General features: G+C 55.4%; 3 protein-coding genes across 5 annotated transcripts in view; 1 reads left to right on the forward strand and 2 right to left on the reverse strand.

The window, feature by feature from the left end:
• Positions 1–428: 428 nt before the first annotated feature.
• Positions 429–1,782, reverse strand: SMIM44 (small integral membrane protein 44). The gene is made up of 2 exons (XM_054461805.2): positions 1,543–1,782; positions 429–1,392 (listed from the first exon to the last, which is right to left on the reverse strand). The coding sequence occupies exons 1-2, from the start codon at positions 1,742–1,744 to the stop codon at positions 1,145–1,147; spliced, it is 450 nt and encodes a 149-aa protein (XP_054317780.1). The 5' UTR covers positions 1,745–1,782; the 3' UTR covers positions 429–1,144.
• A 6,729-nt stretch (positions 1,783–8,511) lies between these two features.
• On the reverse strand, positions 8,512–23,588 carry DOHH (deoxyhypusine hydroxylase). Of its 2 annotated transcripts, XM_054462045.2 has the most exons (6): positions 23,412–23,588; positions 18,076–18,561; positions 14,142–14,487; positions 11,626–11,702; positions 9,815–10,052; positions 8,512–9,360 (listed from the first exon to the last, which is right to left on the reverse strand). In XM_054462045.2, the coding sequence occupies exons 3-6, from the start codon at positions 14,413–14,415 to the stop codon at positions 9,041–9,043; spliced, it is 909 nt and encodes a 302-aa protein (XP_054318020.1). In that variant the 5' UTR covers positions 14,416–14,487; positions 18,076–18,561; positions 23,412–23,588; the 3' UTR covers positions 8,512–9,040. The 2 variants fall into 2 exon arrangements, with proteins under 2 accessions (XP_054318020.1, XP_054318019.1); XM_054462044.2 differs by lacking the exon at positions 23,412–23,588 and having other exon boundaries at positions 18,104–18,234.
• A 246-nt stretch (positions 23,589–23,834) lies between these two features.
• FZR1 (fizzy and cell division cycle 20 related 1) overlaps positions 23,835–26,931 on the forward strand; it is a 30,609-nt gene continuing 27,512 nt past the window's right edge. The window contains exon 1 of one of the 2 annotated variants that reach the window (XM_054462047.2): positions 23,835–24,040. The gene's annotated coding sequence lies outside the window, so the exon portion shown is untranslated. The remainder of the gene's footprint in view (positions 24,041–26,931) is intronic. The other variant, XM_054462048.2, reaches the window with a different exon arrangement.

Genomic DNA, 26,931 nt, shown 5'->3' on the forward strand with positions numbered 1-26,931 from the left:
GCCTCGCCCAGGCTTTTGGCCCCTGAGGACCCACAAGCAGCCATGGGAGCACACAGGGACAGGAAAGGTGTGCAGAGGCCACATGCTCCGTCCACCTGCAAACTTAGACGCTCTCACGTGGGGATGCCCGGGAGGGCTGATGACTCAGGCTCCAGGCTCTCCTGTCCTCAACCTTGGTCCCTCGGCTGATTAGATAGCGGGCCCTGCCCGAGCGAAGGGGGACCCCGCCCCAGCTGACACGGGAGCAGCCATGGCCCAGATGAGCGGTAGGAAGGCCCTGCGTCATCGCACAGGTGTTCATGGAGCGCCTGCTGAGTCGCTGTCACTTCCTGTCTTCCAGAGGTCTGCGGATGACCACTGAGCAGACCGGCCACTCAGCAGGACGGGGCTCACACATCCCAGCCCCAGGACGGCCACAGGTCTTCTTGAACCAGCCAGGCAGGCATCTATTAAACCCTGACTGTGTATCTTGTGCAGGGCTTGGAAGGGAAGGAGGCCTTGGTGCTGTCTGGGAGCTCTTGGTCTGATTAGAAGTCAGGACCACCCCCCAGAGACAAGCAGACCCAGCAGCCAAGGTGGGGGCTGGAGAAGACTTGGAGGTAGCGGAGCCCAGCAGAGGGGGTGGGGGCGGGACCCTCCTTGGAGATCCTGCCCTCCATAGTCAGTCAGTTGCCTGGGCTTTTTCTGAGAAAAGCACTCTGTACTCTGAGGCCTCGGGGAAGCCACTTCATCACTGCGTGCCTCGGTTTCCCCATCTGTGAAATGGGGGTGATCAGTCCTACCTTGGAGGATTAAATGAGATACTGCATAGAAAAAGCCTGCTCTGCACAGCAGCAGGTACTCGCTAAGCACTCGGTAAGGTTGGCTGATAATATTACAACATTTTAAATCGCCCTAGTGTTTCTAGTTCACAGTTTGCTGACGGCTTGGCTGAGGCTGAGGCTGAGCCGGGTAGGCTCTGAGTATGTGAAAGTCGCCAGCGTCCAACCCCCGGAACCTGCCGGCTGGGAAAGAGAAACCTGTCCGCTGGGAAGGAGAAAGCCGTCCGCTGCGACCGGGCAGCTCAGGGTTTGCAGAAAGGGCTCCGGCGCGCATAAGTTCTGTCTACACGACCGCCAAAGCGTCCGGAACCCAGATTCAGGATTCAAGTTGACATCAGCTTCCAGAAGGAGCTTCGGGATGGGGGGTCCTTGAAGGCAATGGAGGGGCGGCGGGGCTCCGGGGGAGGCGGGGGTTCAGAGGGGGCTCCCTCCCCACCCCCGCCGGCGTCCTCCTCGCCCTGCCAGGCCAGGGCCAGCTGCAGGTCCAGCCCCTCCAAGTCCTCGCCGGTCAGGCTGGGGCGCAGCTCCCGGGGTGCGGCCTCCTGGTCTGGCTTCGGGCCAAATGCCCAGTCTGCGGCAAGGGAGCTGGTGAGGCAACTCCCTGGCCCCGGCCACCCTCCTCTGTCCCCTCCTCAGCTAGGAGAAGCCCTTGGATCCCCTGACCACCCACCCAGGGTGACCCAGCATCAGCCCCGGCTGGGTTTCGGTGGGGGCAGCTCACCGGCCAGGTCGTGGGCGAGGTCTTTGATGAGGTGCCCGACGATGGCGTAGGCGACGGCCACCACCACCAGCGCGGCCAGCAGCAGGTACAGCACGTACCTGGGCAGGCGGATGCTGTCCAGGGGCGGCGGCCGGTACTCCTCGTACAGTGGCGGCGACGGGCTCCAGCCCTCGGCCTCCCCCTCGGCCGCCAGCCCCGGCATGGTGTCCGCCGGGCACAGGGGAGGCCCGGAGGTGACCCACACAGCGGAAGTATTAAGGGGCTTTGAGCTAAGAGGATTGGGTGGCTGCCCCACGGCCACCATCTGCCTGGGTTAATCACATTGTAAATCACTTCCGCCCACCCGCAACCTACCTGCTCAGCCCCAGCCACGACTCTGCCCAGCCATCCCCATCTCGGGGACTCCGCACCTGCGCTTCCTTCTCCCAGGAACGCCCTGCCAAGATTTCCTCATGGCCGGCTCATTCTCTTCTCTTCATTCATCTTTTTAATTCTTATTATTTTATTTTATTTATTTAATTTTTTTTGAGACGGAGTTTCACTCTTGTCACCCAGGCTACAGTGCAAAGGAGAGATCTCAGCTCACTGCAACCTCCGTCTCCCGGGTGCAAGTGATTCTCCCACCTCAGCCTCCGGAGTAGCTGGGATTATATGTGCCCACCACCACCACTACAGGTCCTCGCCACTGTGCCTGGCTCTTCATTCATTCATCGAACGTGTGTTGAGCAGTGACTATGGCTGGGCACTTTCTTAGGTGCTGGGACACAGCTATGAGTAAGAAAGACCAGGCTGGGCACAGTAGCTCATGCCTGTAATCCAAGCACTTTGGAAGGCCAAGGTGAGCAGATCACTTGAGACAGGAGTTTGAGACCAGCCCGGCCAACGTGGTGAAACCCTGTCTCTACTAAAAATGCAAAAACTAGCTGCGCATGGTGGCGGGCGCCTGTAGTCCCAGCTACTCGGGAGGCTGAGGCAGGAGAATCGCTTGAACCTGGGAGGTGGAGGTTGCAGTGAGCCGAGATCATCCCACTGCACTCCAGCCTGGGCAACAAAGTGAAACTCTGTATCAAAAGAAAAAAAAAAAAAAGGAAAAAATAAAAAAAGAAAGACCAAAACCTGACACTCCAGGGAGGGAGATGGATGCTAAGAAAGAAACATAACCTTAGAGTAAATGATATATTAGGTTAGAAAAGGAGGTGTGGCTGGGCGCGGTGGCTCATGCCTGTAGTCCCAGCACTTTGGGAGGCTGAGGCAAGAGGATCACTTGAGCCAGGAGTTCAAGACCTCCCTGGGCAACATAGCAAGACTGCATCTCTACAAAAACTTTAAAAACTAGCCAGGCGTGGTGCGTGCCTGTAGTCCTAGCTACTCAGGAGGCTGAGGCGGGAGGATTGCTTGAGCCCAGGAGTTCAAGGCTGCAGTGAGCTATGATTGCATCACTGTACTACAACCTGGGTGACAAGAGTGAGACTATCTCAAAAAAAAAAAAAAAAAAAATAGTGCTGCCAAGGCATCACTGAGGAGGGGACATTTGAGCAAAGACCTGGAGGAAAAAGGGAACCAGCCATGGGAGATCCAGGGGAAAGAGAGTTCCAAGCAGAGGGCTCAGCTTCTACAAAGGCCCTGGGGCAGGACTGTGCCTGGCGTGTTGGGGGAACAGTGAGGAGGCCAGTGTGGCTGGAGCAGAGTGAGCCGGGGGAGTGGGGGGGAGGGGAGGATGGGGAGCTGTCAGGGCAGGTCCTGCAGGGCCGTGTAGACCCTGAGGAAGGTGGGCGCCATGGAGGGCCGTGGGCAGAGGAGAGACGGGTCTGGACCCAGGTGCTCACAGGTGCCCCCTGGTGGCTACTTTTGGGAGAACAGACTGTGGGGGCCAGAAGGGGAGCCAGGAGGGGACTGAGCTCGTCCTACTGGAAGGAAAGTAGGCAGATTTGAGATGGACCTTTTTTTTTTTTTTTTGAGACAGGGCCTTGCTCTGTCACCCAGGCTGGAGTGCAGTGGTGCAGTGGTGGGATCTTGGCTCACTGCAGCCTTGTCTGCCCAGGCTCAAGCGATCCTCCTGCCTCAGTCTCCTGAGTAGCTGGGACTACAGGTCTGTGCCACCACACCTACCTAATTTTCTGTATATTTTTAATAGAAACAGGGTCTCACTGTGTTGTCCAGGCTGCTCTTTAACTCCTGGGCTCAAGTGATCCTCCTTCCTCAGCCTCACAAAGTGCTGGGATTACAAGCATGTGCCACCGCACCCAGCCTTGGGATCATTTTTTCATTAACCAAACCTGTTTTTAGACTAAATGCCTGCAATGATGGTGTTGCCATTTCCTGAGTTAGGAACACTGCAGAGGAGAAACCTGGGGAGAAACACAATGAATTCCAAGCAGCCAGGGGCCAGGGAACCAGGACAAGGCAGTAGGAGGTGATGGTGAGGAAGACCTGGGTTCAAATCCCAGCTCTGCCCGTCACAGCATGATCTTGGCTCTCCAGGGTTCCCTAGCTTCTCTCTACAATGGGATGGGTAAAGTTTCCTGGGGTGTTGGGAGGAGGAAATGCAACAATGTGTAGAAGTGTGAGCCTTCCCGGGCGGGCGTGGTGGCTCATGCCTGTAATCCCAGCACTTTGGGAGGCTGAGGAACGCTGATCACGAGGTCAGGAGTTCAAGACCAGCCTGACCAACACGGTGAAACTCCATCTCTACTAAAAATACAAAAATTAGCCAGGCGTGGTGACATGCGCCTATAATCCCAGCTACTCGGGAGGCTGAGGCAGGAGAATCACTTGAACCCGGGAGGCGGAGGTTGCAGTGAGCCGAGATCGTGCCACTACACTCCAGCCTGGGTGACAGACCGAGACTCCATCTCAAAAACAAACAAACAAAAAAAACTGTGACCCTTGCTGGGCACAGTGGCTCACGTCTGTAGTCCCAGGGACTTGAGAGGCTGAGGCACGAAGATTGCTTAAGCCCAGGAGCTGGAAGCTGCAGTGAGCTAAGATTGTGCCACTGTACTCCAGCCTAGGTGACACAGCTAGATCTTGTCTCTACAAAAAAGGGGGTGGCTTTTTATTTTTATTTTATTTCATTTCATTTCATTATTTTGAGACAGTCTCTCTCTGTCACCCAGACTGGAGTGCAGTGGCGCGATCTCGGCTCACTGCAAGCTCCGCCTCCCGGGTTCACGCCATTCTCCTGCCTCAGCTTCCCAAGTAGCTGGGACTACAGGCGCCTGCCACCACACCCGGCTAATTTTTTTTTGCACTTTTAGTAGAGACGGGGTTTCACCGTGTTAGCCAGGATGGTCTCGATCTCCTGACCTCGTGATCCACCCACGTCAGCCTCCCAAAGTGCTGGGATTACAGGCGTGAACCACCACACCCAGCGAGGGTGGCTTTTTATATTTGAGTTTTGTTTGTTTTTGAGACAGAGTCTCGCTGTGTCACCCAGACTGGAGTGCAGTGGCATGACCTCCTCACTGCAACCTCTGCCTCCCAGGTTCAAGTGGTTCTCCTTCAGCCTCCCAAGTAGCTGGGACTATTTTCCAGGGTTTTGTTTTGTTGGTGGTGGTGGTGGTGTTGGTGTTGGTGTTGTTTTAAGACTCCGTCTCCCTGTTGCCCAGGCTGGAGTGCAGTGGGGCAATCTCAGCTCATTGCAACCTCCACTTCCCAGGTTTAAGCAATTCTCATACCTCAGCCTTCCAGGTAGCTGGGACTACAAGCATGTGCCACCATGCCCAGTTAATGTCTGTATTTTTAGCAGAGACAGGATTTCACCATGTTGGACAGGCTGGTCTCCAACTCCTCACCTCAAGTGACCTACCTGCCTCAGCCTCACAAAATGCCGGGATTACAGGTGTGAGCCACTGTGCCCAGCTTTTTCTTGTTGTTTTAAAAAAATTACAGCTGGTCTGTGCTGATGGGTAAAGAGAGGAAACCAAGGAGGCAGGAGAGAAAAGGGGGAATGGCTGAAGTAATGGCTGTGAGTTGATGAGAAGGACCAGGAGTTGGTGAGCAAAAGAGGTGGCTCAGGCAGCCAATGTTGCATTGGAAGGTGCCACCTTGGAAGTGGCTCCTTCAGCCCCAATTGAGCCTTCAGATGAGGCAGCCCTGGCCGACAGCTTGACTGCAACCTCATAAAACACCCAAAGCCAGAAACATCCAGATACGCTTGCTGCTCCCAGACTCGTGACCCACAGGAAAGGTATCTGTCTTCTTTCCTCTATCGCTGGGGGTTTTCTTGTCTTCTTTATTTAAGATGGAGTCTTGCTCTTGTCACCCAGGCTGGAGCGCAATGGCACGCGATTTCGGCTCACTGCAACCTCTGCCTCTTGGGTTCAAGTGATTCTCCTGCCTCAGCCTCCTGAGTAGCCGGGATTACAGGTGTGCACCACCACACCCAGCTAATTTTTGTATTTTCAGTAGAGATGGGGTTTCACCATGTTGTCCAGGCTGGTCTCGAACTCCTGACCTCAGGTGATCCACCTGCGTTGACCTCCCAAATTGCTGGGATTACAGGAGTGAGCCGCCGCATCCGGCCTTGTCTTTTTTTTTTTTTTTTTTTTTAAGAGATGGGGTCTCACTATGGTGCCCAGGCTGGTCTTGAACTCCTGGGCATAAGCGATCCTGCCTTGGCCTCTAGAGTAGCTGGGACTATAGGCATGTGCCACCGCACTCAGGTCTACTTTTCTGTCTCTATAAGGACACTGGTCATTGGATTTAGGGTCTACCCTAAATCCAGGATGATCTCATGCTGAGATCCTTAACAACACCTGCAAAGACTCTATTTCCAAATCAGGTCACATTCATGGGTACCAGGGGTTACCACCTGGACAAGCCTTTTGGGGGGACACGATTTGACCCAAGTCCAGCTGTTTGAAGTGGCTAAGGAGTAATTTGTTGCACAGCCATAAGGATCTTAGGTAAGTCTTGGCTAGCGGAACCAACAGTTCATCAGCCAGCATTAGCAGGCAGGAGGGGAGGCAGCATGCACGGCACGGGGACAGGCAGGCGGGCACAGCTGTTGCTGGGGGTGCGCGGAAGGTCTGTTTGATTTTTTCACTGAAGCCGAAAGCAAGGTCATCAGCTGAGTGAGGATGAGGGAGGTTGGAGGCCAATAAGAAAGTGACAGAGAGAGCAGATCGCAAGAGAGAGAGCCACACGGAACCACAGTGGAATGGATGTTGGCTGCTCAGGAGGCTGAGGTGGGAGGATCACTTGAGCCTGGCAGACAGAAGTTGCACTGAGCTTAGATCGAGCCACTGCTCTCCAGCCTGGGCAACAGAGCAACACTCTGTCTCTAAAACATAAACAAGATGGCCAGGCACGTGGCTCATGTCTGTAATCCCAGCACTTTGGGAGGCTGAGGCAGGCGGATCATGAGGTCAGGAGATCGAGACCATCCTGGCTAACACAGTGAAACCCCGTCTCTACTAAAAATACAAACAGGCCAGGTGCGGTGGCTCACACCTGTAATCCCAGCACTTTGGGAGGCCAAGGCGGGCGGATCATGAGGTCAGAAGATCGAGACCATCCTGGCTAACACAGTGAAACCCCGTTTCTACTAAAAATACAAAAAATTAGCCGGGAGTGGCAGTGTGCGCCTGTAGTCACAGCTACTCGGGAGGCTGAGGCAGGAGAATGGCGTGAACCCGGGAGGCAGAGCTTGCAGTGAGTGGAGATCGTGCCACTGCACTCCAGCTTGGGCAACAGAGCGAGACTCCATCTCAAAAAAAAAAACAAAACAAACAAAAAAAAATTTAGCTGGGCGTGATGGTGCATGCCTGTAATCCCAGTTACTTGTTAAGCTGAGGCAGGAGAAATGCTTGAGCCCGGCAGGTGGAGGTTGCAGTGAGCCGAGATCACACCTTTGCATTCCAGCCTGGGTAATAAGAGTGAAATCCCATCTCAACAAAAATAATAAAATAAATTAAAATTAAAATTAAAAACCTACAATCAAACATGTGACTTCCAGGCAGGTTTCTCAACCTCTGCACTCATTTGGGGCTGGATCATTCTCTGTTGTGGGGACCGAGTGCTGGAGGGTGTCTTCCAGCATCCCTGGCCTCCCCCGACTACCTGACTAGATGCCAGCTGCACACCCCCACCCCCCACCCCCCCACCCCATGACAAGCTAAACTGACGCCTGGGGGCAGGATCCAGCGCTCCAGTGGAGAACATGGCTCAGTGGATAACATGGCTCAGTGGATAGTCGGTTCCCGTTGCGTTTTGCCTCCTGTCTTCTGGTTTTGGCCTCTCTGGCTGCAGACCAGCTCTGCACCTGTGATTCTACCGCTATGCCCATTTTACAGAGAGGTAAGTGGGCTGTCTGCAGCCACACGTGGAAGGGCTGGGGGAGCCGGCAGAGGAAGCCATGTCTGGGCTCTCAGCTGGACCACAGAACCCCTTCCACTGTACCCACAACAGGAGCTGGGGGAAGATGGGGGTCCGGGAAGGGCCAGGCTGAGGGCTGTTTCCCCAGAGCCCCCTTGGAGGGAGTTGGCTGGGCAGATCTGACCAGGTAACCGCACATAAAACAGGTGCAGGCCTGCCTGTCGCTGATGGTGGCTCAGTGTCAGTGGCAGGACAGATCCTAGAGCCAATGGCTGCAGATACAACCATCTCCCCGCACCCCCCCCTCCCCCGGCCCAGACACCACACACTCTTGGGGAACGTTCCCTGAACGTTCCCCTCACCCAACACACTCAGAGGAGTCAATGCCACCCCTCCCTCCCTCCCTCCCCTCACCCAACACACTCAGAGGAGTCAATGCCACCCCTCCCTCCCTCCCTCCCCTCACCCAACACACTCAGAGGAGTCAATGCCACCCCTCCCTCCCTCCCTCCCCTCACCCAACACACTCAGAGGAGTCAATGCCACCCCTCCCTCCCTCCCTCCCCTCGCCCAACACACTCAGAGGAGGCAATGCCACCTCTCCCTCCCTCCCACGCTCCCCTCACCCAACACACTCAGAGGAGTCAATGCTTGGCAAAAATAATTTAATATTCCATCTGGGCAGCGCTCTGAGGTCTGCTTGTCCCTCCCTGGCCCCTGTGCCCTACCTGACCCACTCAGGGACCACCACCCCGTCCCTACCCAGGCCTCAGGGTGGGGTAGTCAGAGGCCCCCAGACCCTGCGCCCCATTCCTAGTGAAGCTGAAGCCACCATAAGGCCAGCCTCTTCCCAGAGCCCCAGCTCTGCCCCTGGCTCCCCTCGCGATCCTCCCTTATCCTGAGCCGGGCATCCCAGAGCCTCCCGCAGAGTCCCACCCCAAGCCTGGAAACTTCCACCCTACAGCCCTTCGCCAGGCCCCGAGGAGCAGTCAGGGGACTCAGGGAGTTACAGCACAACGGCAGCTCCTCGGTCCCAGACGGAGGAGGGGGACAGCAACCGTGCGCCCCACAAGACACAAGCGATGACACCGTTTCACACACACTGGTTTAGACGCCAAAGCTCTGCGGGGGAGGAGCGGCCCTCAAGAGTCCTCGGGGAGCCCCGGGTGAGGGTGGGGCCCTAGGAGGGGGCCCCGCGCAGCTGCTCCAGGCCGTCGGCGTACTGGAAGGCCCGCCCGGTCTCGTGCTCATACATGTCCAGAGCCACTTCGCAGCTCTCACGCACCACGCGCTCTGGGTCGTCCGCGTGAGCCTGCAGCGCGGCCAGGCAGTCGGGCCGGGCGATGGCGCCCAGGGCCTCCGCGCACTCGTGCCGCACCATGGGGTTCTCGGCGCACCGGGCCAGGGCGGCCGCCAGCTGGGGCACCGCCGCCTCGTGCTGCAGCTGTCCCAGGACGTAGCCGACCTCGTGGCGGAAGAGGGCGCTCCCACAGTGCAGACCTGCAGGGGAGAGGGACACTCGCTGGGGCCAGGAGGAGTGGGGAGGGGAGCTCTGTCTTTTCTTTTTTAAGACATGGGGTCTTGCTATCTTGCCCAGGAAGGTCTCAAAGTCCTGGCGATCTTCCCACCCCGGCCTCCCAAAGTGCTGGGACGACAGGCGTGAGCCACCACGCCCAACCTGGGGTGTTTTATCTTGAAGACACCCCTGCCCCCAGCCCCAGTGATTAGGGCTGCCCAGGGGAACTGACCGCAGCTATGGGGGCGGGAAAAGCTGGGAGCTATGGGGACCAAGAGGGACGCTTGCACGGGTTCTTAACAGGCCCCATGGGAAATGGTTGGGGCCAGGCCCGGGATGCCGTTCCCGGGGGCAGGCAGCGCCCCACTGCACAGATGCCATCACTGAACCTCACAGCGAGGCACTGCCCAGGACCCCACCCCAGAAGCCCCTCCTCACCCTCGGCCAGCGCCAGGGCGGCCTCCTCGCCTCCCGCGTTGCGCAGGGCGAACATGGCGCGGTATCGCTCGAAGAGCGGCCGGGACTCGTCCAGCAGCGCCTCCCGCAGGCGCCCCACGTCACGCTCCTCAGCCGGCGGGGCAGGGTCCACGGAGAGGTAGGGTCCCGCCGCCGGCTCCCCGCCGTGCTGCTGCAGCCACTCCAGCCTGCGCACGGCCAGCTGGCAGGTCTCGGCCACCTGCGGGGAGGGATATCAGGCAGCGGGTTGGCCCTGGGGGGTCGCAGGGGCCCTTCCCCACCCCCCGGGATGGCAGCTTAGCAGGGGAGAGAGACACTGGCAGGGTGACTAACCCATCATTCCAGGCAGGAAGTAAGCCAGCAGGGGTGGCTGACTTGTGAGTGACCGGGGGACTGGAGGGTTGGGGAGGGCCTCAGGGAGGAGGTGATGTGGAGGCAGAGACCTAAGCCAGCTTAGGGAGGAAGTCAGGTGGAGACCCGGGGATGGGGAAGCAGCGGTGCAAAGGCCCTGAGGCAGGACCCTGCGGGAGGGGTGAGGGCCAAAGGAACATGTGCGGCCCCGCCTGACTAGGTAAGGCCTGCGGGCCACTGTAAGGACTTGGGATTTTGTCCTAAAGGTGATGAGATATCGTGAGAGCTTTAAGCATGGAACAGAACAGCAGAATTGAGTGTCACACGTACCCCCTGCTGCCCCGGAGGAGGAGAGACTGAGGGTCGGGGTGGGATGTGGACGAGAAGTGGCAGGGGAGAAAGGAACACGCATGTCCGTGGCGGCATAACTCATAACGGCTAAAAAGCAGAGACAATTCAAGCATCCAGCCACAGTAAGTGTACACGGCATGGGCCATCACAGTGAGTGGACACGGCATGGGCCGTCCACACCACGGAACATGACTCAGCCACAAAAAGGAACGATGGGGCCGGACGAAGCGGCTTATGCCCGTAATCCCAGCAGTTATAGAGACCAAGGCAGGGGGATCGCTTGAGCCCAGGAGTTCAAGACCAGCCTGGGCGATAGAGCGGGACCTTGTCTCCATAAAGAAAAAACTAATAAAATAAAAATTTGTTTCATTTTTGGGCCAGGCGCAGTGGCTCACGCCTGTAATCCCAGCACTTTGGGAGGCCGAGGCGGGTGGATCTCGAGGTCAGGAGATCAAGACCATCCTGGCTAACATGGTGAAACCCCGTCTCTACTAAAAATACAAAAAAATTTGTTGAGCGTGGTAGTGGGCACCTGTAGTCCCAGCTACTCTGGAGGCTGAGGCAGGAAAATAGCATGAACCTGGGAGGCAGAGCTTGCAGTGAGCCGAGATTGCGCCACTGCACTCCAGCCTGGGCAACAGAACGAGACTCTGTCTCAAAAAAAAAAAAAAAAAAAAAAAAAAAAACAAGAAGAAATGTTAGAAGGTAGCAGGAGATCCCTGAAGAGGTCTGGTGGGCCAGGGCAAGGTATCAGAGGTAGAGGGCACTGGGTGGGTTCAGAGGGGTCTTGGCAGAGGGACTGGACGTGGGGGTTCAGAGAAAGGGGGTCAGGCCGGCTCAGGGGCTCAAGGCCCGGGATGGAAGTGGGTGAGCAAAGCTGGTTGTCGCCATTTTGCCAAATGGGGCGCAGCAAGTGTCTGTCTGGATTGTCGCCCTCGCGTCCCTCATCCCTGGGGCATCCTTGGCCAAGTGGTCGCCCTGGCAACCAGAGATGGGGAGGGTCTACTGCTCCAGGTCAGGGCTGGGGCAGGGCTGGGCAGGGCTTCCCAGGGACCCGAGACTGGCAGGGAGACAAGCGGGGGCCTGGTTACCTCGATGACGGGGTCCGAGGAATATTGCTTCAGGAGCTCCAGAACTTCCGGGTCCCCGATGGCCCCCAGGGCCTCCCCTGGGAAGAAGCAGCCGGAGAGCTCATGTTGGTGGGGTGGATGTGTGGAAAGTGCCCGGCTACCTGTGTGACCAGAGGACACCCCTCCCAGGGCTCTGCCCCTGTGGGGAAGCCCCGCCTCTGTCCACGACTGATTGGAGCAGCAGTGGGTACAGGCTCCCCGCTGGACCAATCAGCATCCCCTCCCTAGAGCAAGGCATTGCCTGGAACCACACCCGGCTGCCGCTCTGAGCAAAATGGACCCCATCCCGGCCGTACCATGAGACAGGGAGACAAGTATATCCCTACAACTCGGGATTACAGCTGACAAGCAACTCCAAGAACCCAGGAGGTCGGGGTTGCAGTGAGCTATGATCACACCACTGTACTCCAGCATGGGCGAGAGTGAGACCCTGTCTCAAAAAAAAAAAAAAAAAAAAAGCCCAAAACAGGCCGGGCCTGCCGGCTGGAGACTCCAGAATTTGGGGCCACTGGGGCTACACTTAGGTGGGTTTGGGTACAGGGGCAAGTGCAGGCGTCGCAAGCCCAGGTCGAAGCAAGGCTGGCGGCGGCTCCCCGTAGAGCCCTGGGTGTAGATGTTCCTTGAATTTTCTCAGAATCGAGCTCAAGGGCCCTGCCTGTGAGGCAGCTGAGCTGGTGGCTTTGCCTTTCCTGTTGCGGTTTGCGTTTGTGCACCTGCCTGGCAGGCTCCCTCTGCCGGGAAAAGTCCCGTATGCGCCAACACACGCTCTGTGTCAGGCACCTCCCACGTACTAATTGCAAATGAACTCACTGGTTACAGAAACACAGTCCCAGTGGCACAGATGCACCAACTACCTGCCTCACTGCCTCACTGGTCTCCTTTGCTGTCTAGGTCCCTCGCTACAACAGTCTTTTTTTTTTTTTTTTTTTTTAAAGCTTCGCTCTTGTGACCCAGGCTAGAGTACAATGGCGCGATCTCCACTCACTGCAAACTCCGCCTCCTGGGTTCAAGTGATTCTCCTGCCTCAGCCTCCCGAAGTAGCTGGGATTACAGGCGCCGGCCACCACGCCCAGCTACTTTTTTTGTATTTTTAGTTGAGACGGGGTTTCACCATGTTGGCCAGGCTAGTCTTGAACTCCTGACCTCGGGTGATCCACCTGCCTCAGCCTCCCAAAGTGCTGGGATTAGAGGCGTGAGCCAACGCAACCGACCTGAACGGTCCATTTTTTTGAGACAGGGTCTCACTCTGTTGCCCAGGCTGGAGTGCAGTGGCGTGATCATGGCTAACTGCAGCTTCAACCTCCCTGGCTCAAGTAATCCTCCTGCCTCAGCCTCCTGAGTAGCTGGGACCACAGGCGTGAGCCACGATGCCTGGCTTGTATCTGTATTGTCACTGTTTTGTCTCTTACATACATGACAGAGCCTGGCATACAGTAGGTGCTCACTAAATGTGTGTCCAATGAGTGGAGTAAATCTAATATACATTAGGGGTTGGGGATCTATGGCTTGTCGCTTGTTTTTATATGAGCAAAGAATGGTTTTTAAAACACTTTTAAGGGTATAAGGCTGGGCGCGATGGCTCACGCCTGTAATCCCAGCACTTTGGGAGGCCGAGGCAGGTGGATCACTTGAGGCCAGGAGTTCAAGGCCAGCCTGGCCAACATGGCAAAACCCATCTATACTAAAAATACAAAGATTACCCAGGCGTGGTAGCACACACCTGTAACGCTAGCTACTTGGGAGGCTAAGGCAGGAGAATCGCTTGAACCCGGGAGGCAGAGGTTGCAGTGAGCCAAGATGGCACCACAGTACCCCAGCCTGGGCGACAGAGCGAGACTCTGACTCAAAACAAACAAATAAATGGTTTAAAACAAAAAATCAAAGGGATAGTACTTCCTGATGGGTGGAATTTATATGAAATTCAAATCTCAGCATTTACAAATGAAGTTTGTTTTTTGTTTTTTTACAGACGGGATCTCACTCTGTTGCCCAGGCTGGAGTGCGGTGGCGTGATCTCGGCTCACTGCAACCTTGACTTCCCAGGCTCAAGCGATTCTCCCGCCTCAGCTTCCCAAGTAGCTGGGACTACAGGTGCATGCCACCATGCCTGGCTAATTTTTGTGTTTTTTCTAGAGACAGGGTTTTGCCATGTTGCCCAGGATGGTCTTGAACTCCTGAGTTCAAACGATCCACCTTCCTGGGCCTCCCAAAGTGCTAAGATTACAGGCCTGAGCCACCGCCCCCCGCCCAGTTGAGGTTGTCTGGGCACACAGCCTTAGCCATTTGGTGACAGACGACCTACGCTGGCTTTATTGAGTCGCTGTCTGGCTGCAGAGCTGCAGGTATTTACTATCTGGTGCTTTATGGGGCAGTTGACCACCTCAATATTTATCCCCTGAGTGAGGACAGGGACACGTGGGGTCATGAAGAAGTGAGGCAGGAGGGAGCAGCTGCCTGGGACACAGACAGGTGCTCACCTGCCTCATGGCGCACCATGGGCTCCTGACGGGTGTCTTGCAGCACGCCCACCAGCACGGGGATGGCACGGGCATCCTGCATCTGGCCCAGGCAGTAGGCCAGCTCGTGCTTGAGCAGGGCGGAATCGTCACCGAAGGCCTGGCTGATCCAGGCAATGGCGCCTGGGCCGCCGAGCCCGCGCAGCGTGAACAGTGCCCGGAAGCGGGCCTGCAGGGGCTGCTTGGGGTCCACCAGCGTCTGCCCGATGGCATCCACCTCCTGCTCCGTCACCATCGTGCTGTCGATGGGCCCTGGCCTTCCACAACCCTGCTCAGGCTAAACCTGGAGACACGGGGATATAAGAACCTATGGCAGAAAAATGAGAGCCCAGGTTAGAAGCCCCCTTCACCAGTGCATTGGCTTGTTCCTAGGACCTGGGTGGGGCAACTTCCTACCCACTGACCAACTTGAACATCTGTGCTGAAAGCTCAGCTCCAACCCCCCTACTAGCTGTGCAGCCTTCCATAAGTTGCTTTCCCTCTCTGGGCCTCAGTCTCTGCACTGCCTCTCGCCTATAGGCCTATCAGAAATGACCTCCACCGTCTGCTCTCCACACAGCAGCCAGAGGGACAGCTGACCCGCAAAATGGCCCTAGCAATCCCCACCCAATATTCAAGGCTTTATATAGTCCCCTCCCACTCGGAACAGGGCTGACCCATGTGAATGCCAAGAAGATGGAAAAGAGCAAGACTTCCAAGGTTAGGGCATAAAAGGCACAACAGTCTCACCCTTGTTCTCTCTCTAGGGGAAGCCAGTGACCATGTTGTGAGGATGCTCAAGCAGTCTTTTGTAGGGGCCCACGTGGCAAAAAACTGAGCCCTCCCACCAACAGCCATGTGAGAGAAGTGGGCTGGCAGCAGCTCGTCCAGCCCCAGGCGAACCTTCAGATGATGCAGCCCCAGACTGTCTCCACTGAGGCCTTACCAGAGGCCAGACCCAGAGCCAGCCAGCTAAGCCAGGCCCAGAGCAACTGTGTGCGACACTGTTTACTGTTGTTGAAGGTAACCAAGTATGTTTTTTTGTTTGTTTTTTGTCTTTTTTTTGAGACAGGATCTTGTTCTGTTGCCAGGCTGGAGTACAGTAGCATGATCACGGCTCACTGTAGCCTCGAACTCCCAGTCTCAAGTGATCCTCCTGTCTCAGACTCCCTAGTGGCTGGGTCTACAGGCACACACCAGCATGCCCAGATAATTTTTTTTTTATTATTTGTAGAGATGGGGTCTCACTTCTATGTTGCCCAGGCTGGTCTCCAACTCCCAGACTCAAGTGATCATCCTGCCTCAGCCTCTCAAAGCATTAAGATTACAGGCATCAGCCACTACACCCAGCCATTATGGGGATTTTTGTTACACAGCATAGATAACAGATTCAGAAGTACTTTCAATATGTAAACTGACCATATCACTCCCTTGCTTAAAATCCTCCTATGCCTCCTCACTCAACTACTTGACAGTCCCAAAGGCCCTTCATGACCGTCTCCCATCACCTCTTCCCTCTCTAGCTCTGCTCCAGCCACACAGGCCTCCTCGCTGTTCCTCCAACACACCAGGCCCAGTCTAGCCCTAGGGCCTTTGCATTTGCTGTGATCTCCATGAGGAACATTCTTCCCTAGATGTCCCCACGTAGCAGGCCAGGCCTCACTAACACAGGCCTCCATAACTGTTTCAGCACTGACTGAGTGGTTAAGTTAAACATTAAAAGCTAAAAGAGCCAGTGCCCTCATACAAAGGCTGTAATGTAACAAAAGCCCACCAAGAGTTTTGCCCAGGCCTTTCCTGGGCCTTAAGGCATGACAAGATAATGAAGGAATTTTTTCTTTTTGAGACAGAGTTTCGCTCTTTTGCCCAGGCTGGAGTGTAGTGGCATTATCTCGGCTCACCACAACCTACGCTTCCGGGGTTCAAGTGATTCTCCTGCCTCAGCCTCCCGAGTAGCTGGGATTACAGGCATGCACCACCATGCCCGGCTAATTTTGTATTTTTAGTAGAGACAGGGTTTCTCCATGTTGGTCAGGCTGGTCTCAAACTCCCAACCTCAGGTGATCCACCCGCCTCAGCCTCCCAAAGTGCTGGAATTACAGGCTTGAGCCACCGCGCCCAGCCAATAACGAAGGAATTCTTAACGTGACCCATTTAGGATTAAACAAGTTTTACTGGGTGTCTGAAGAACTCCCCAAACCTCCATGATTTAGCAGGAGACAAGATAAGGGTGATCACCCCAGCACCTGGACCCATTTAGATTAAGTAAATTTACTGAGGTTCCAAAGGAAAGTCTTCAGGATTCAGATCTTAATTATAGATTAAAAGAAGTTAGTCACTTATTTCTTTAGATGAATGCACACTTACATGTAGATGTATAGCTTAGAAGGTATATAAGCTCTGGAAAACTTTGTCACTTTGAGTTGGTCTGGTGATATTTTCCAGGCCTTCTCCCTGTAACTGGTTACAGAAATAAAAACTATCTTCCTCCCCAGTTAATCTGCATCTCGTTATTGGACCACGAGAAGTAGCAGCCCAAACCTCAGTTTGGTCCAGGAACACCCGTGCTCATCCTCTTGCTTTCCTGGGTCTCCAATGTCACTTCCTCATGGAAGCCTTCCCTGATCACAATGGACAATGTTACTCTTCCATCTCTTTTCGCTTATTCAGCTTTATTTTTCTCCATGGTGCCTAAGACTCCTAGATATCATATTGGAAAGTATTGGTTTAGTTGCTTGTGATTGGTCTTATCCCTCATTAGAATAGAACTCTGAAGGCTGGGACTGAGTCTATCTTGGTCACTATTGTATTCCCAGCACTTAGTGCAATGACCTGCACGCAGTAGGGCCTCAATAAAAACAATAACCGGCTGGGCGCGGTGGCTCACGCCTGTAATCCTAGCACTTTGGGAGGCCGAGGTGGACAGACCATTTGAGTTCAGGAGTTCGAGACCAGCTGACCAACATGGTGAAACCCCATCTCTACTAAAAATACAAAAATTAGCTGGGCATGGTGGTGGGCACCTGTAATCCCAGCTACTCGGGAGGCTGAGGTAGGAGAATCGCCTGAACTCGAGAGGCAGAGGTTGCAGTGAGCCGAGATCGTGCCATTGCACTCCAGACTGAGCGACAAAGCAAGACCTTGTCTCAAAATAAATAAATAAAATGAAAACGATAACCGTGACAATAGCAGCTGACACTTATGTAGCATTTGCTACGCGTCAGGCACTCCATGCTCTTTACATTCATTAATTCATTCGATCTACATCACTACCCTATGAGGTATTTACTAAGATTGTCCCTATTTTACAAGTGAGGAAACTGAGGCACAGTTTGGGACTGTGCTTGGGAACTTGCTTTGGGAGCAGCGTGAAGAGTTAGGAATCCAGGAAGTCTGGCTCCAGAGTCGGGCTCTAAACCACCAAAGCTTTGTTGAATGACTTAGGATGAAAGAACACAGCCAAGGAGGGGAGAAGGGACCCCTCTCTTTCCTCCACATCGGCTGAGAACCTGGCGGATGCTTCATCTCAAGACAGGCAGGCTATGGCATGCTGGCAGCCCTCTCTGGTTAACAGTGGCGTCAGCAAGGCTGCCTGGGCTTGACGAGGGCAGTGTAGCCACCCAAGCACAAGTGACCATCAAAGGAGAGTGACACCTTTCAAGAGGGGTCATCAGAAACCAGAGGCCAGGCCTGTGCGAGCTGGCAGGGCACTGGGGACCATCGAGACCCAACCGTACGACATAGGAGCTTCAGGACGTGAGGCGGGCACTCTTTCATGTAAAAAATCCCAGAGGAAAGAGATCGCCGGGACTCGAGACCCCTTAACCCGCCCCATCCACAGTCAACGAATCCCTGAGACCAGATTCCCTAACGAGGCGCTCCCGGTGCCACCGCCCGCCAGACCCGGGCCCCGCACCGTGATCGCCGCCTCCGGGACGCCTCACCGAGCTCTGGAGACTCAGGGCCCGTCGGCCCGGTCAGTTTCCGCAGGCGTCTCTGCCACCACCGCTTCACCTGCCGCGACGCTCGCAGTGCTGTGTGGGGGCCGCCATTTTCTCGCCCACGTGACCGTGCCGGACGGCACCAACGCAGCCCCGGGGGAGACCTAGTGAGAGGCTCCCGTGCAGGAGGGAGGCCCGGAAGCCCGAGTCGGTGCTGGTGCCACAGCTCATGCAAACACAGGAACAGTATTCCTAGTGCATTCCTCGGGGAAGGGGACGGGCAACGTATGCCCTTTCATGGGAAAAAATTATCTCCAACCTCCCCACTGCGGTACAAGAAGTGAGACTGGTTTGTGCCAATTCAGCGCCGAGCCTGGGCTGGCTAGAGACGGAGCATGCGCAGTGTTTCTAGGCGTGGTCAGACTGCAGAGGTGTGGCCAATGGGCTCACGGAGCTCGAACCTTAAGTAGGTGAGGAATAAAAAAGGAGGAAATGCAGTCGTTCATTCATTCATGTATGTAATAAATAGTACATGACCTTGAGGACAAGAGAGCCTTCAGCCCTTACCCTTGTACGCCTCCCAGTGTTGTTACAGAGACAAAAAATAACACGATAAGTAAATGCAATACCTATTAGATGGTGAAAAAGGCTAACGAGAAAAAATTCGGTAGCCAAGGGCGGTGTATGTATAGGGTGTGCAGTTTCAGGAAGGGTGGCCAGAATCTGAGGTGGTGACATCTGAAGAAAGACCTGAAAGAGGCCGGGTACGGTGGCTCACACCGGTAATCCCAACACTTTGGGAGGCCGAGGTGGGTGGATCACTTGAGGTCAGGAGTTCGAGACCAGCCCGGCCAACATGGTGAAACCCCCATCTCTACTAAAAATACAAAAGGCTTCAGCCTCCCGAGTAGCTGGGATTACAGGCATGCAACACCACACCCAGCTAACTTTTTGTATTTTTAGTAGAGACAGGGTTTCATGATGTTGGCCAGGCTGGTCTCAAACTCCTGACCTCAGGTGATCCACCTGCCTTGGCCTCCCAAAGTGCTGGGATTACAGGCCTGAGCTACTGTGCCCTGCTTGCAATCTCTTATTTTTAAAATGTGGGCGATTGCCAGGAGTGGTGGCTCATACCTGTAATCCTGGCACTTTGGGAGGCTGTGGGGTGAGAGGATGATCGGTTGAACCCAAGATTCCAAGACCAGCCTGGGCAATGTGGTAAGCCCCTGTCTCAACAGAAAAAAAAATTTTTTTAATTTGGCTGGGCACAGTGGCTCAGCCTGTAATCCCAGCTACTTGGGTGGTTGAGGCAGGAGAATCGCTTGAGCCTGGGAGACACAGGTTATAGTGAGTTGAGATCCTGTCACTACACTCCAGCCTGGGCAACAGAGCAAGACTCCATCTCCAAAAAAAAAAAAAAAAAATCAACTGGGCATGGTGGCCCATGCCTGTAGGCCCAGCTACTCAGGTGGCTTGATAGCTTGAGTCCAGGAGTTCAAGGATCCAGTGAGATGTAATCACACCAATGCATTCCAGCCTGGGTGACAGAGTAAGACCCCATCTCAAAAAAAAAAAAAAAAAAAAAATGAGCAATTAATAAAAAAACATGGCTAGGCATGGTAGCTCACACCTGTAATTCCAGCACTTTGGGAGGCCAAGGCGGGTGGATCACTTGCAGTCAGGAGTTTGAGACCAGCCTGGCCAACATGGTGAAACCCCATCTCTACTAAAAATACTAAAATTAGCCGGGCCTGGTGGCGGGTGCCTGTAATTCCAGCTACTCAGCAGTCGGAGGCAGGAGCATCACCTGAACCCAGGAAACAGAAGTTGCAGTGAGCCAAGATCGTGCCACTGCACTCCAGCTTGGGTGACAGAGCGAGACTCCATCTCAAAAAAATAATTAAAGAAAAATTAATGAAAAAACATAAAATGCTGTGCATAGCAAAGAAATCCCTTTGGAAGGCCAACTTCTAGTTTAAGACAACGTTCACAAATACTTATTGAGCAACTACTGTGTGCTGGACAGTGTCCTGGGCACAGAGGACACAGGACAAAACAGACACAGTGTCTGGCCTCATGGAGCTGACACCCCCTTTTTTTTTTTTTTTGAGACGGAGTCTCGCTCTGTCACCCAGGCTGGAGTGCAATGGCACGATCTCGGCTCACTGCAAGCTCCACCTCCTGGGTTCACGCCATTCTCCTGCCTCAGCCTCCCGAGTAGCTGGGACTACAGGTGCCTGCCACCACGCCCGGCTAATTTTTTTGTATTTTTAGTAGAGACGAGGTTTCACCGTGTTAGCCAGGATGGTCTCGATCTCCTAACCTCGTGATCCGCCCGCCTTGGCCTCCAAAAGTGCTGGGATTACAGGCGTGAGCCACCGCACCCGGCCCACCCCCCTTTTATTTTTTTAAATTATCGTATTGCCTTCCTATGTGTTGGAAAACTGACTGCAGATAACAGGCATCACTGCAGCCCTCAGCCACCTTGCGAGGACGTCATCTCAACATGTTTGTGGCTCAGGCTGTTTACAGAGGACTTCCCGTGGACCAGGAGCTGTGCTGACTCAGGAAGGCTACAAGGGCAGGGTGCCAGGTGTGATTGGCCCCAAGGATGCTCCCCGGGAGGAGATAATCCCAGGGTGCAGGACGCAGATATGGAAGCCTCAGCCAAAAGCAAGGCCTGTGTAAGTCAGGGAACTTGGCATCTGGCCTCTGCAGACCTGCGAGAAACTGATAGCACAGAAGAACCAAGTCTGCGTCTTCTGTTCTGCGTCATCTGCGTCCTCTGGGATTGAGCAAGTCCCTGGGGGGCGGAAGTCTGGAATCCAGGTGTCTGCAGAGATGTGGCCTCTCTGGAGGCTCCAGGGGAGGATCCTTCCTGCCTCTTCCAGCTTCTGGGGGTGGCTGCCAGTCCTTGGTGTTTCTCAGCTTGTGGCTTCATCACTCCAATCTCTGCCACTGTCAGCACCTGGCCTTGACCCCTGTGTGTCTGTCTCTGTGTTTCTGTTAGAATCTCCCTCTCCTCTCCTCTCTTTTATTTTTATTCTTTTGAGAGAGAGTCTTGCTGTATTGCCCAGGCTGGAGTGTAGTGGCGCGATCTCAGCTCACCGCAACCTCTGCCTCCCAGGTTCCAACATTCTCCTCCCTCAGCCTCCCAAGTAGCTGGGAATACAGGGGACTGCTACCACGCCCAGCTAATTTTTGTATTTTTAGTAGAGATGAGGTTTCACCATGTTGGCCAGGCTGATCTTGAAGGCCTGACCTCAAGTAGTCTGCCCGCCTCGGCCTCCCAAAGTGCCGGGATTACAGCCGTTAGTCACTGCACCCAGCTCCTCTTTCAGATCTTTATTAAAACATCATCTTTGCAATAAGAGCATCCCCGAGCACTGCATCTGAAACTGTAACCTCTTGCCTCCTCCTTTTCCCTGTTCTCTTTTCTCCTTAACTCAGCTCCAAAGGGGAATTTTTTTTTTTTTTTTTGAGACCGAGTGTTGCTCTGTTGTCAGTCTGGAGTGCAGTGGTGCAATCTCGGCTCACTTCAACCACCGTCTCCCGGTTTCAAGCGATTCTCCTGCCTCAGCCTCCCCAGAAGCTGGGATTACAGGCGCGTGCTACCACGCCCAGCTAATTTTTGTATTTTTAGTAGAGATGAGGTTTCACGATGTTGACCAGGATGGTCTCGATCTCTTGACTTCATGATCCGCCCTCCTCGGCCTCCCAAAGCACTGGGATTATAGGCGCAAGCCACTGCGCCAGGCAAGAACTTTTCAAATAACAGCTGTATTGAGATATAGTTTACATACTATACAATTCATCCGTGTAAAGTGATAATTCAGTGGTGTTTAGTATATTCAGAGTCGGGCAACCATCATCACATCAATTTTTTTTTTTTTTTTTTTTTTCCCGAGACGGAGTCTTGTTTTGACGCCCAGGCTGGAGTGTGGTGGCATGATCTGGGCTCACTGCAACCTACACTTCCCGGGTTCAAGTGATTCCCCTGCCTCAGCCTCTCGAGTAGGTGGGACCACAGGTGCGCGTCACCACACCTGGCTCATTTTTGTATTTTTAGTAGAGATGGGGTTTCACCAGATTGGCCAGGCTGATCTCGAACTCCTGACCTCAAGTGATCTGCCCGCCTCAGCCTCCCAAAGTGCTGGGATTACAGGTGTGAGCCACAGCTCACGGCCATCACATCAATTTTAGAACACATCCATCAACCCCCAAAAATAAAGTCCATTCCAGTCACTCCTGATCCCCCTCTCCCAGCCCCTGGCAACCACTAATCCACTTCCTGTCTCTATGGATTTGCTGATCTGGACATTTCCTATCAATGGAATCACTCACTATGTGGTCTTTTGTATCTGGCTTCTTTCACTGGGCACGATGCTTTCGAGGTTCATCCAAGTTGTAGCCTGTGTCAGAGCCTCATTGCCTCACATTGCAAAACACCGTGTCATTGTATGAATGGAGCATTTTCCCTTCATCTGTTGATGTACATTTGGGTTGTGTGCACTTTGTGGATGTTATGAATAAAGCTGCTATGCACATAAGTGTGTGAGTTTTTGCGTGGATGTTACATGTTTATTTCTCTTGGGTAGATACCTAGGAGTGTTACTGCTGTGTCATGTGGCAATTCTACGTTTAACCTTTTTTTTTTTTTTTTTTGAGACTGAGTCTTGCCCTGTTGCCTAGGCTGGAGTACAATGGTGCGATCTTGGCTCACAGCAACGTTTGCCTCCCGGGTTCAAGCAATTCTCCTGCCTCAGTCTCCCGAGTAGCTGGGATTACAGGCGCCTGCCACGGTGCTCGGCTAATTTTTTGTATTTTTAGTAGAGATGGGGTTTCACTATGTTGGCCAGGCTGGTCTCGAACTCCTGACCTCAGGTGATCCACCCACCTCCGCCCCCAAAGTGCTGATTACAGGCGTGAGCCGCCGCGCCCGGCCCATAATTTTTTTAAAAATCTGTTTTTTGTTTTTTTTTTTTCAAGACATAGTGTCGCTCTGTCATCCTGGCTGGAATGTAGTGGCGCAATCTCGACTCACTGCAACCTCTGCCTCCTGGGTTCAAGGGATTCTTCTGCATCAACCTCCCGAGTAGCTGGGATTAACTCCGTACCTCAGGTGATCCGCCCGCCTCGGCCTCCCAAAGTGCCGGGATTACAGGCTTGAGCCACCACACCTGGCCTAAAAACCTGTTTTGTTCCCTGCTGTCTCACTGGGGCCTGGAGGAGCAGCACTTAGGAGAGCAATGCAGGTTTGTTGAATAAATGAATGACTCAGCAGTGACGTTTGTACGTTCGGCACACGCACCTGGTGTTGGGTCCCATCTGCGCTCATTAGGCGCGACGTCAATGCCGCACTGAGGTGTGCCTGGCTTCGATCTACCCTAGGAAGGGTCTGCTCTGGGGCGCCCCATTCCGCGACTGTCCCCAATGGGAACCACACCCTCCATCTACCAGAGCCATTTCTGCAACGTCTAGCACCCCGCCGGTCCTCTTCCGGCCGCGGTTGCCCTGAGCAACGCGTGGAGCCGCGCTTCCTGTATTGATTTGAATCGCGGGAGACGTCACGTCCTCCCGAGATGCCCAACGCGCGCAGGCGCAGCCACTCGGAGTGGGCAGGGCCTGGCTGTGTGTTGGGCAGGGCCTGGCGGTGTGTGGGGTAGGCGGGGGGCGTGGCCGCGATTCGCCGCGCGCCGGCGTGGGGGCGTGGTCGGGTTGCGGGGGTGCGCGCGGCCGGCCGGGCGCGCGCGGCGGAGGGAGGGAGCCGGGAGGTAGCGGAGGAGCGACCGCCGCCATATTAGGGACCGCGGAGCCCGGGATCCCGTCAGCGGCGGCCGCGGCCGGGCCTGCGGGAGCTGCGGAGGCCGGAGGCGGGCGCTGTGCGGTGCCAGGAGAGGCGGGGTCGGCGGGAGCCAGCGAGCGACGGGAGCGAGCCAGGTGAGGCGGCCGGGGTCGGGGACCCGCCCCCCGGGCCCTAGGCGGCGGAGCTTGACTGCGACCCCCCAAAACCGGGACGGCGGGGCGGGCTGCGACCCCCACCCCAGCTCAGGCCCCTCCAGGAGCCCCCAGTCGCCTCGAATGCCGCCTCCCAAGCCGAACTAGGCCCGGGTGACCTTAGCATCCCCGTCTCCCGAGTTAACACCCAAATCCGAGCGTCCCCCCCACGTCGGGGCCTGCCGTGACCCCTACCCCGAGCCACCTGTAAGTCGTGACCTCCCCGCAGCCGCCGTCAGCGTCCACCATTGTTTTTAAAATAGGCTGAGCTCTGCACCCCCAACCAGGCGACCCCACTGCGCACCCCTAGAACAGCAGACCCCGCCTCCTAACCTGGGTGATTTCTCCCTGGCCTGTCATCCCCGGGACTTCCCAGTTCAGACCCTCCCAGCTTGGGTCCTGCCCACATGAAGCCGCCCCCCATCGCTGAGCCTGTGGTGTGCGATGGCTCGCCCAGGCCTCAACCAGCCCCTCGCCCCAGGAAAATGCAGTCCCAGCCCGGGACACCCGGAAACCTGTGTCTGTGGTCACTGTTGTGTCCACCAGTCCCTGCAAGCACGGGTTGAGTGCATGGATGTCCCCGTCTCACCTCGTCTCGCTGATTTCTGCTCCCCCACCCTCCCAGCGTGCCCCCTGCCAGCCTCCATTCCCCCCAAATCCGGCTCTCCCACCAAAGCCTCAGACGAGCTATCCATGCACAAGCCCCTCCCTCCTCCGAACTGAACCTCCGTCCTGCGTCCTGGCCCGTGTCTTCTCCAAACGCAACCCTGGCCATCTCGGATCCCCAGCATATGGAGTGTGTCCCCCATTCAGAGCCATTTTACCCCTACTCAAACCCGTGACACCCCCTCCCCCTCTTCCACCGTCCAGACCTGTCCCCACCCCACGGCCTGAGACCCCCGATATGCAGATGTTCAGCCTAAATCTGTTTTGTCTTTTCCCCTGTTTTCTCCACCCCAAACTCATCCTCTGGTTCAGGGCGCCTCTCTGGTTCAGATTCCCCCGCCCCGCCCCAGTCTACCGGGCGATGACCTCATGCCTCTCCGTGGTGAGGCCCCCACCCCAACCTATATGCTTTGAAGGAGGGTGATTTACCTAAGGGAAAACCATCCACCCAGGACACACACCACCAGCATGAGGGCAGCCTGCGGGGACTTTGAAGTGAAGGCGGGGTGGTCTCTCTCGGCGTGGGGGTGGGGATAGAAGCTGACGGCATCACCTAGGTTTGGTCTCTGGAGTGGATGTGTCGGGGGCCGTCTGTCATGCGGAATTCCGCGTGGGCCTCCTGTGTCAGGGGCCCGTGTGTTTTGGCGACACCCGATTGTCATTTCCTTCGGAATCCCAAGTGGAGGCAGGTGTGCTGGCCATTGGCCGCTGCCCGGCGCCTTGAGAGGAGTTGGGTTGCAGAGGGTTTTGCTAAGGGAGCAGACACTTGCTCAAAGGCAAGCCCCGTGCTTTACTGGGGAGGGGTATCTTGGCAAGGTGGTGCCCGCCAGTTTGCGCCTGTGACTTGCTTCCCAGGTCAAATTTCAGAACCTGTGCCCTGGCTGCAGGCAGTGGTGGGGGTGGAGGTTTGGGTGGGGGTGGGGGCTTGGGGTTTGGAGGAGGAGTTTCTAGAAACAGACAAGCCGGATTGGTCTTCAAGGTGGGGCTACATTGATTTTCTTTTTTTCTTTTTTTTTTTTTTTTTTTTGAGATGGAGTTTCAGCTCTAGGCTGAAGTGCAGTGGCGTGATCTCGGCTCACTGCAACCTCTGCCTCCCGGGTTCAAGTGATTCTCCTGCCTCAGCCTCCTGAGTAGCTGGGATTACAGGTGTGCGCACCACGCCCGGCTATTTTTTGTATTTTTAGTAGAGACAGGGTTTCACCATGTTGGCCAGGCTGGTCTCCAACTCCTGACCTCAGGCGATCTGCCCTCCTCAGCCTCCCAAAGTGCTGTGATTACAGGCGTGCGCCACCGCACTTGGCCTTACGTTGATTTTCAAACCACCTACTGTTTAATGGGGTTTCTGGTAGAGGGGTTTTGTAGACTGAGAACTTCTGGGTTTGGGAGGCCCAGAATGGAATTGGTTCTGAGGACCTTTTGCTTGGTGTCACTTAGAGGGGAGAGGATGGAAAGTCTGTGTGTGTAGGGCCGCTCCCAGGGACTCCTGGCAGAGGTGAAGATCCAGGGGCTTGGTCTTCTAGGAGCTCACCGATCCCAGCCCTGTCACTCCTTTCTCCTGGAGCAAAGCTTTCCACCGCCCGATTCTGTCCCCAGGGGACACTTGGCAGTATTTGAGCCAGGGATGCTGCTCAGTGCCCCACTGTGCCCAGGACGGCCCAGTACAGAAAGCAGCCTGTCCCCAATGTCTGGACTGTGAGCCCCGTGAGGGCAGTGAGTGTGCCTGCCTGGTCCCCGCTCTGCCCCCGGCCTGCGCAGTGCCCTGGGCTGTGTGGTTGCCCACAGCGGGCCCCCTGTTGGCGCTGCCACAGGGACCCAGGCACCTGCCAGCAGGAAAGGGAGTGTTTGACCTCATCTCTCTTCTGCCTCCGACACCTCCCTTTGGTCACCAGTGACCTGCTCGTCAACTCCGCCTGTCACTGCCTTGCCCACATGTTCTCCCCAGCCACTGGACTCAGCACAGAGCCAGAGCCCCTTCCTGGGCCACTTATGTTCTCGTCCAGGGACGTTCATGTCCCCAGCAGCCCCACGTCCCTGTGTGCCTTGGCAGGTCCCTGTGTGCTTTGTGTGCCTTGGCCTTCCTCTGCCTCAGTGTCCTCATTCATGGATGGGATGAGGGGCACACAAGCAGCCTGCCTGGCTGCGCCTCATTCAGTCACTCAGCCGCCACT

Source organism: Pongo pygmaeus, chromosome 20, assembly GCF_028885625.2.
Source record: "Pongo pygmaeus isolate AG05252 chromosome 20, NHGRI_mPonPyg2-v2.0_pri, whole genome shotgun sequence".
Classification (NCBI taxonomy): Eukaryota; Metazoa; Chordata; class Mammalia; order Primates; family Hominidae; genus Pongo; species Pongo pygmaeus.

What these genes read in the sequence shown, in the direction of transcription:
- SMIM44 (XM_054461805.2), bottom strand. Translation starts at nt 1,744, where the DNA reads ATGCCGGGGCTGGCGGCCGAGGGGGAGGCCGAGGGCTGGAGCCCGTCG. An exon ending in CCTCGCCCACGACCTGGCCG is followed by an intron (nt 1,393 to 1,542) that starts GTGAGCTGCCCC and finishes CCCTTGCCGCAG; the next exon opens with ACTGGGCATTTGGCCCGAAG.
- DOHH (XM_054462045.2), bottom strand. Translation starts at nt 14,415, where the DNA reads ATGGTGACGGAGCAGGAGGTGGATGCCATCGGGCAGACGCTGGTGGAC. An exon ending in CATGGTGCGCCATGAGGCAG is followed by an intron (nt 11,703 to 14,141) that starts GTGAGCACCTGT and finishes GCTTCTTCCCAG; the next exon opens with GGGAGGCCCTGGGGGCCATC. An exon ending in CGCCCTGGCGCTGGCCGAGG is followed by an intron (nt 9,361 to 9,814) that starts GTGAGGAGGGGC and finishes TCTCCCCTGCAG; the next exon opens with GTCTGCACTGTGGGAGCGCC.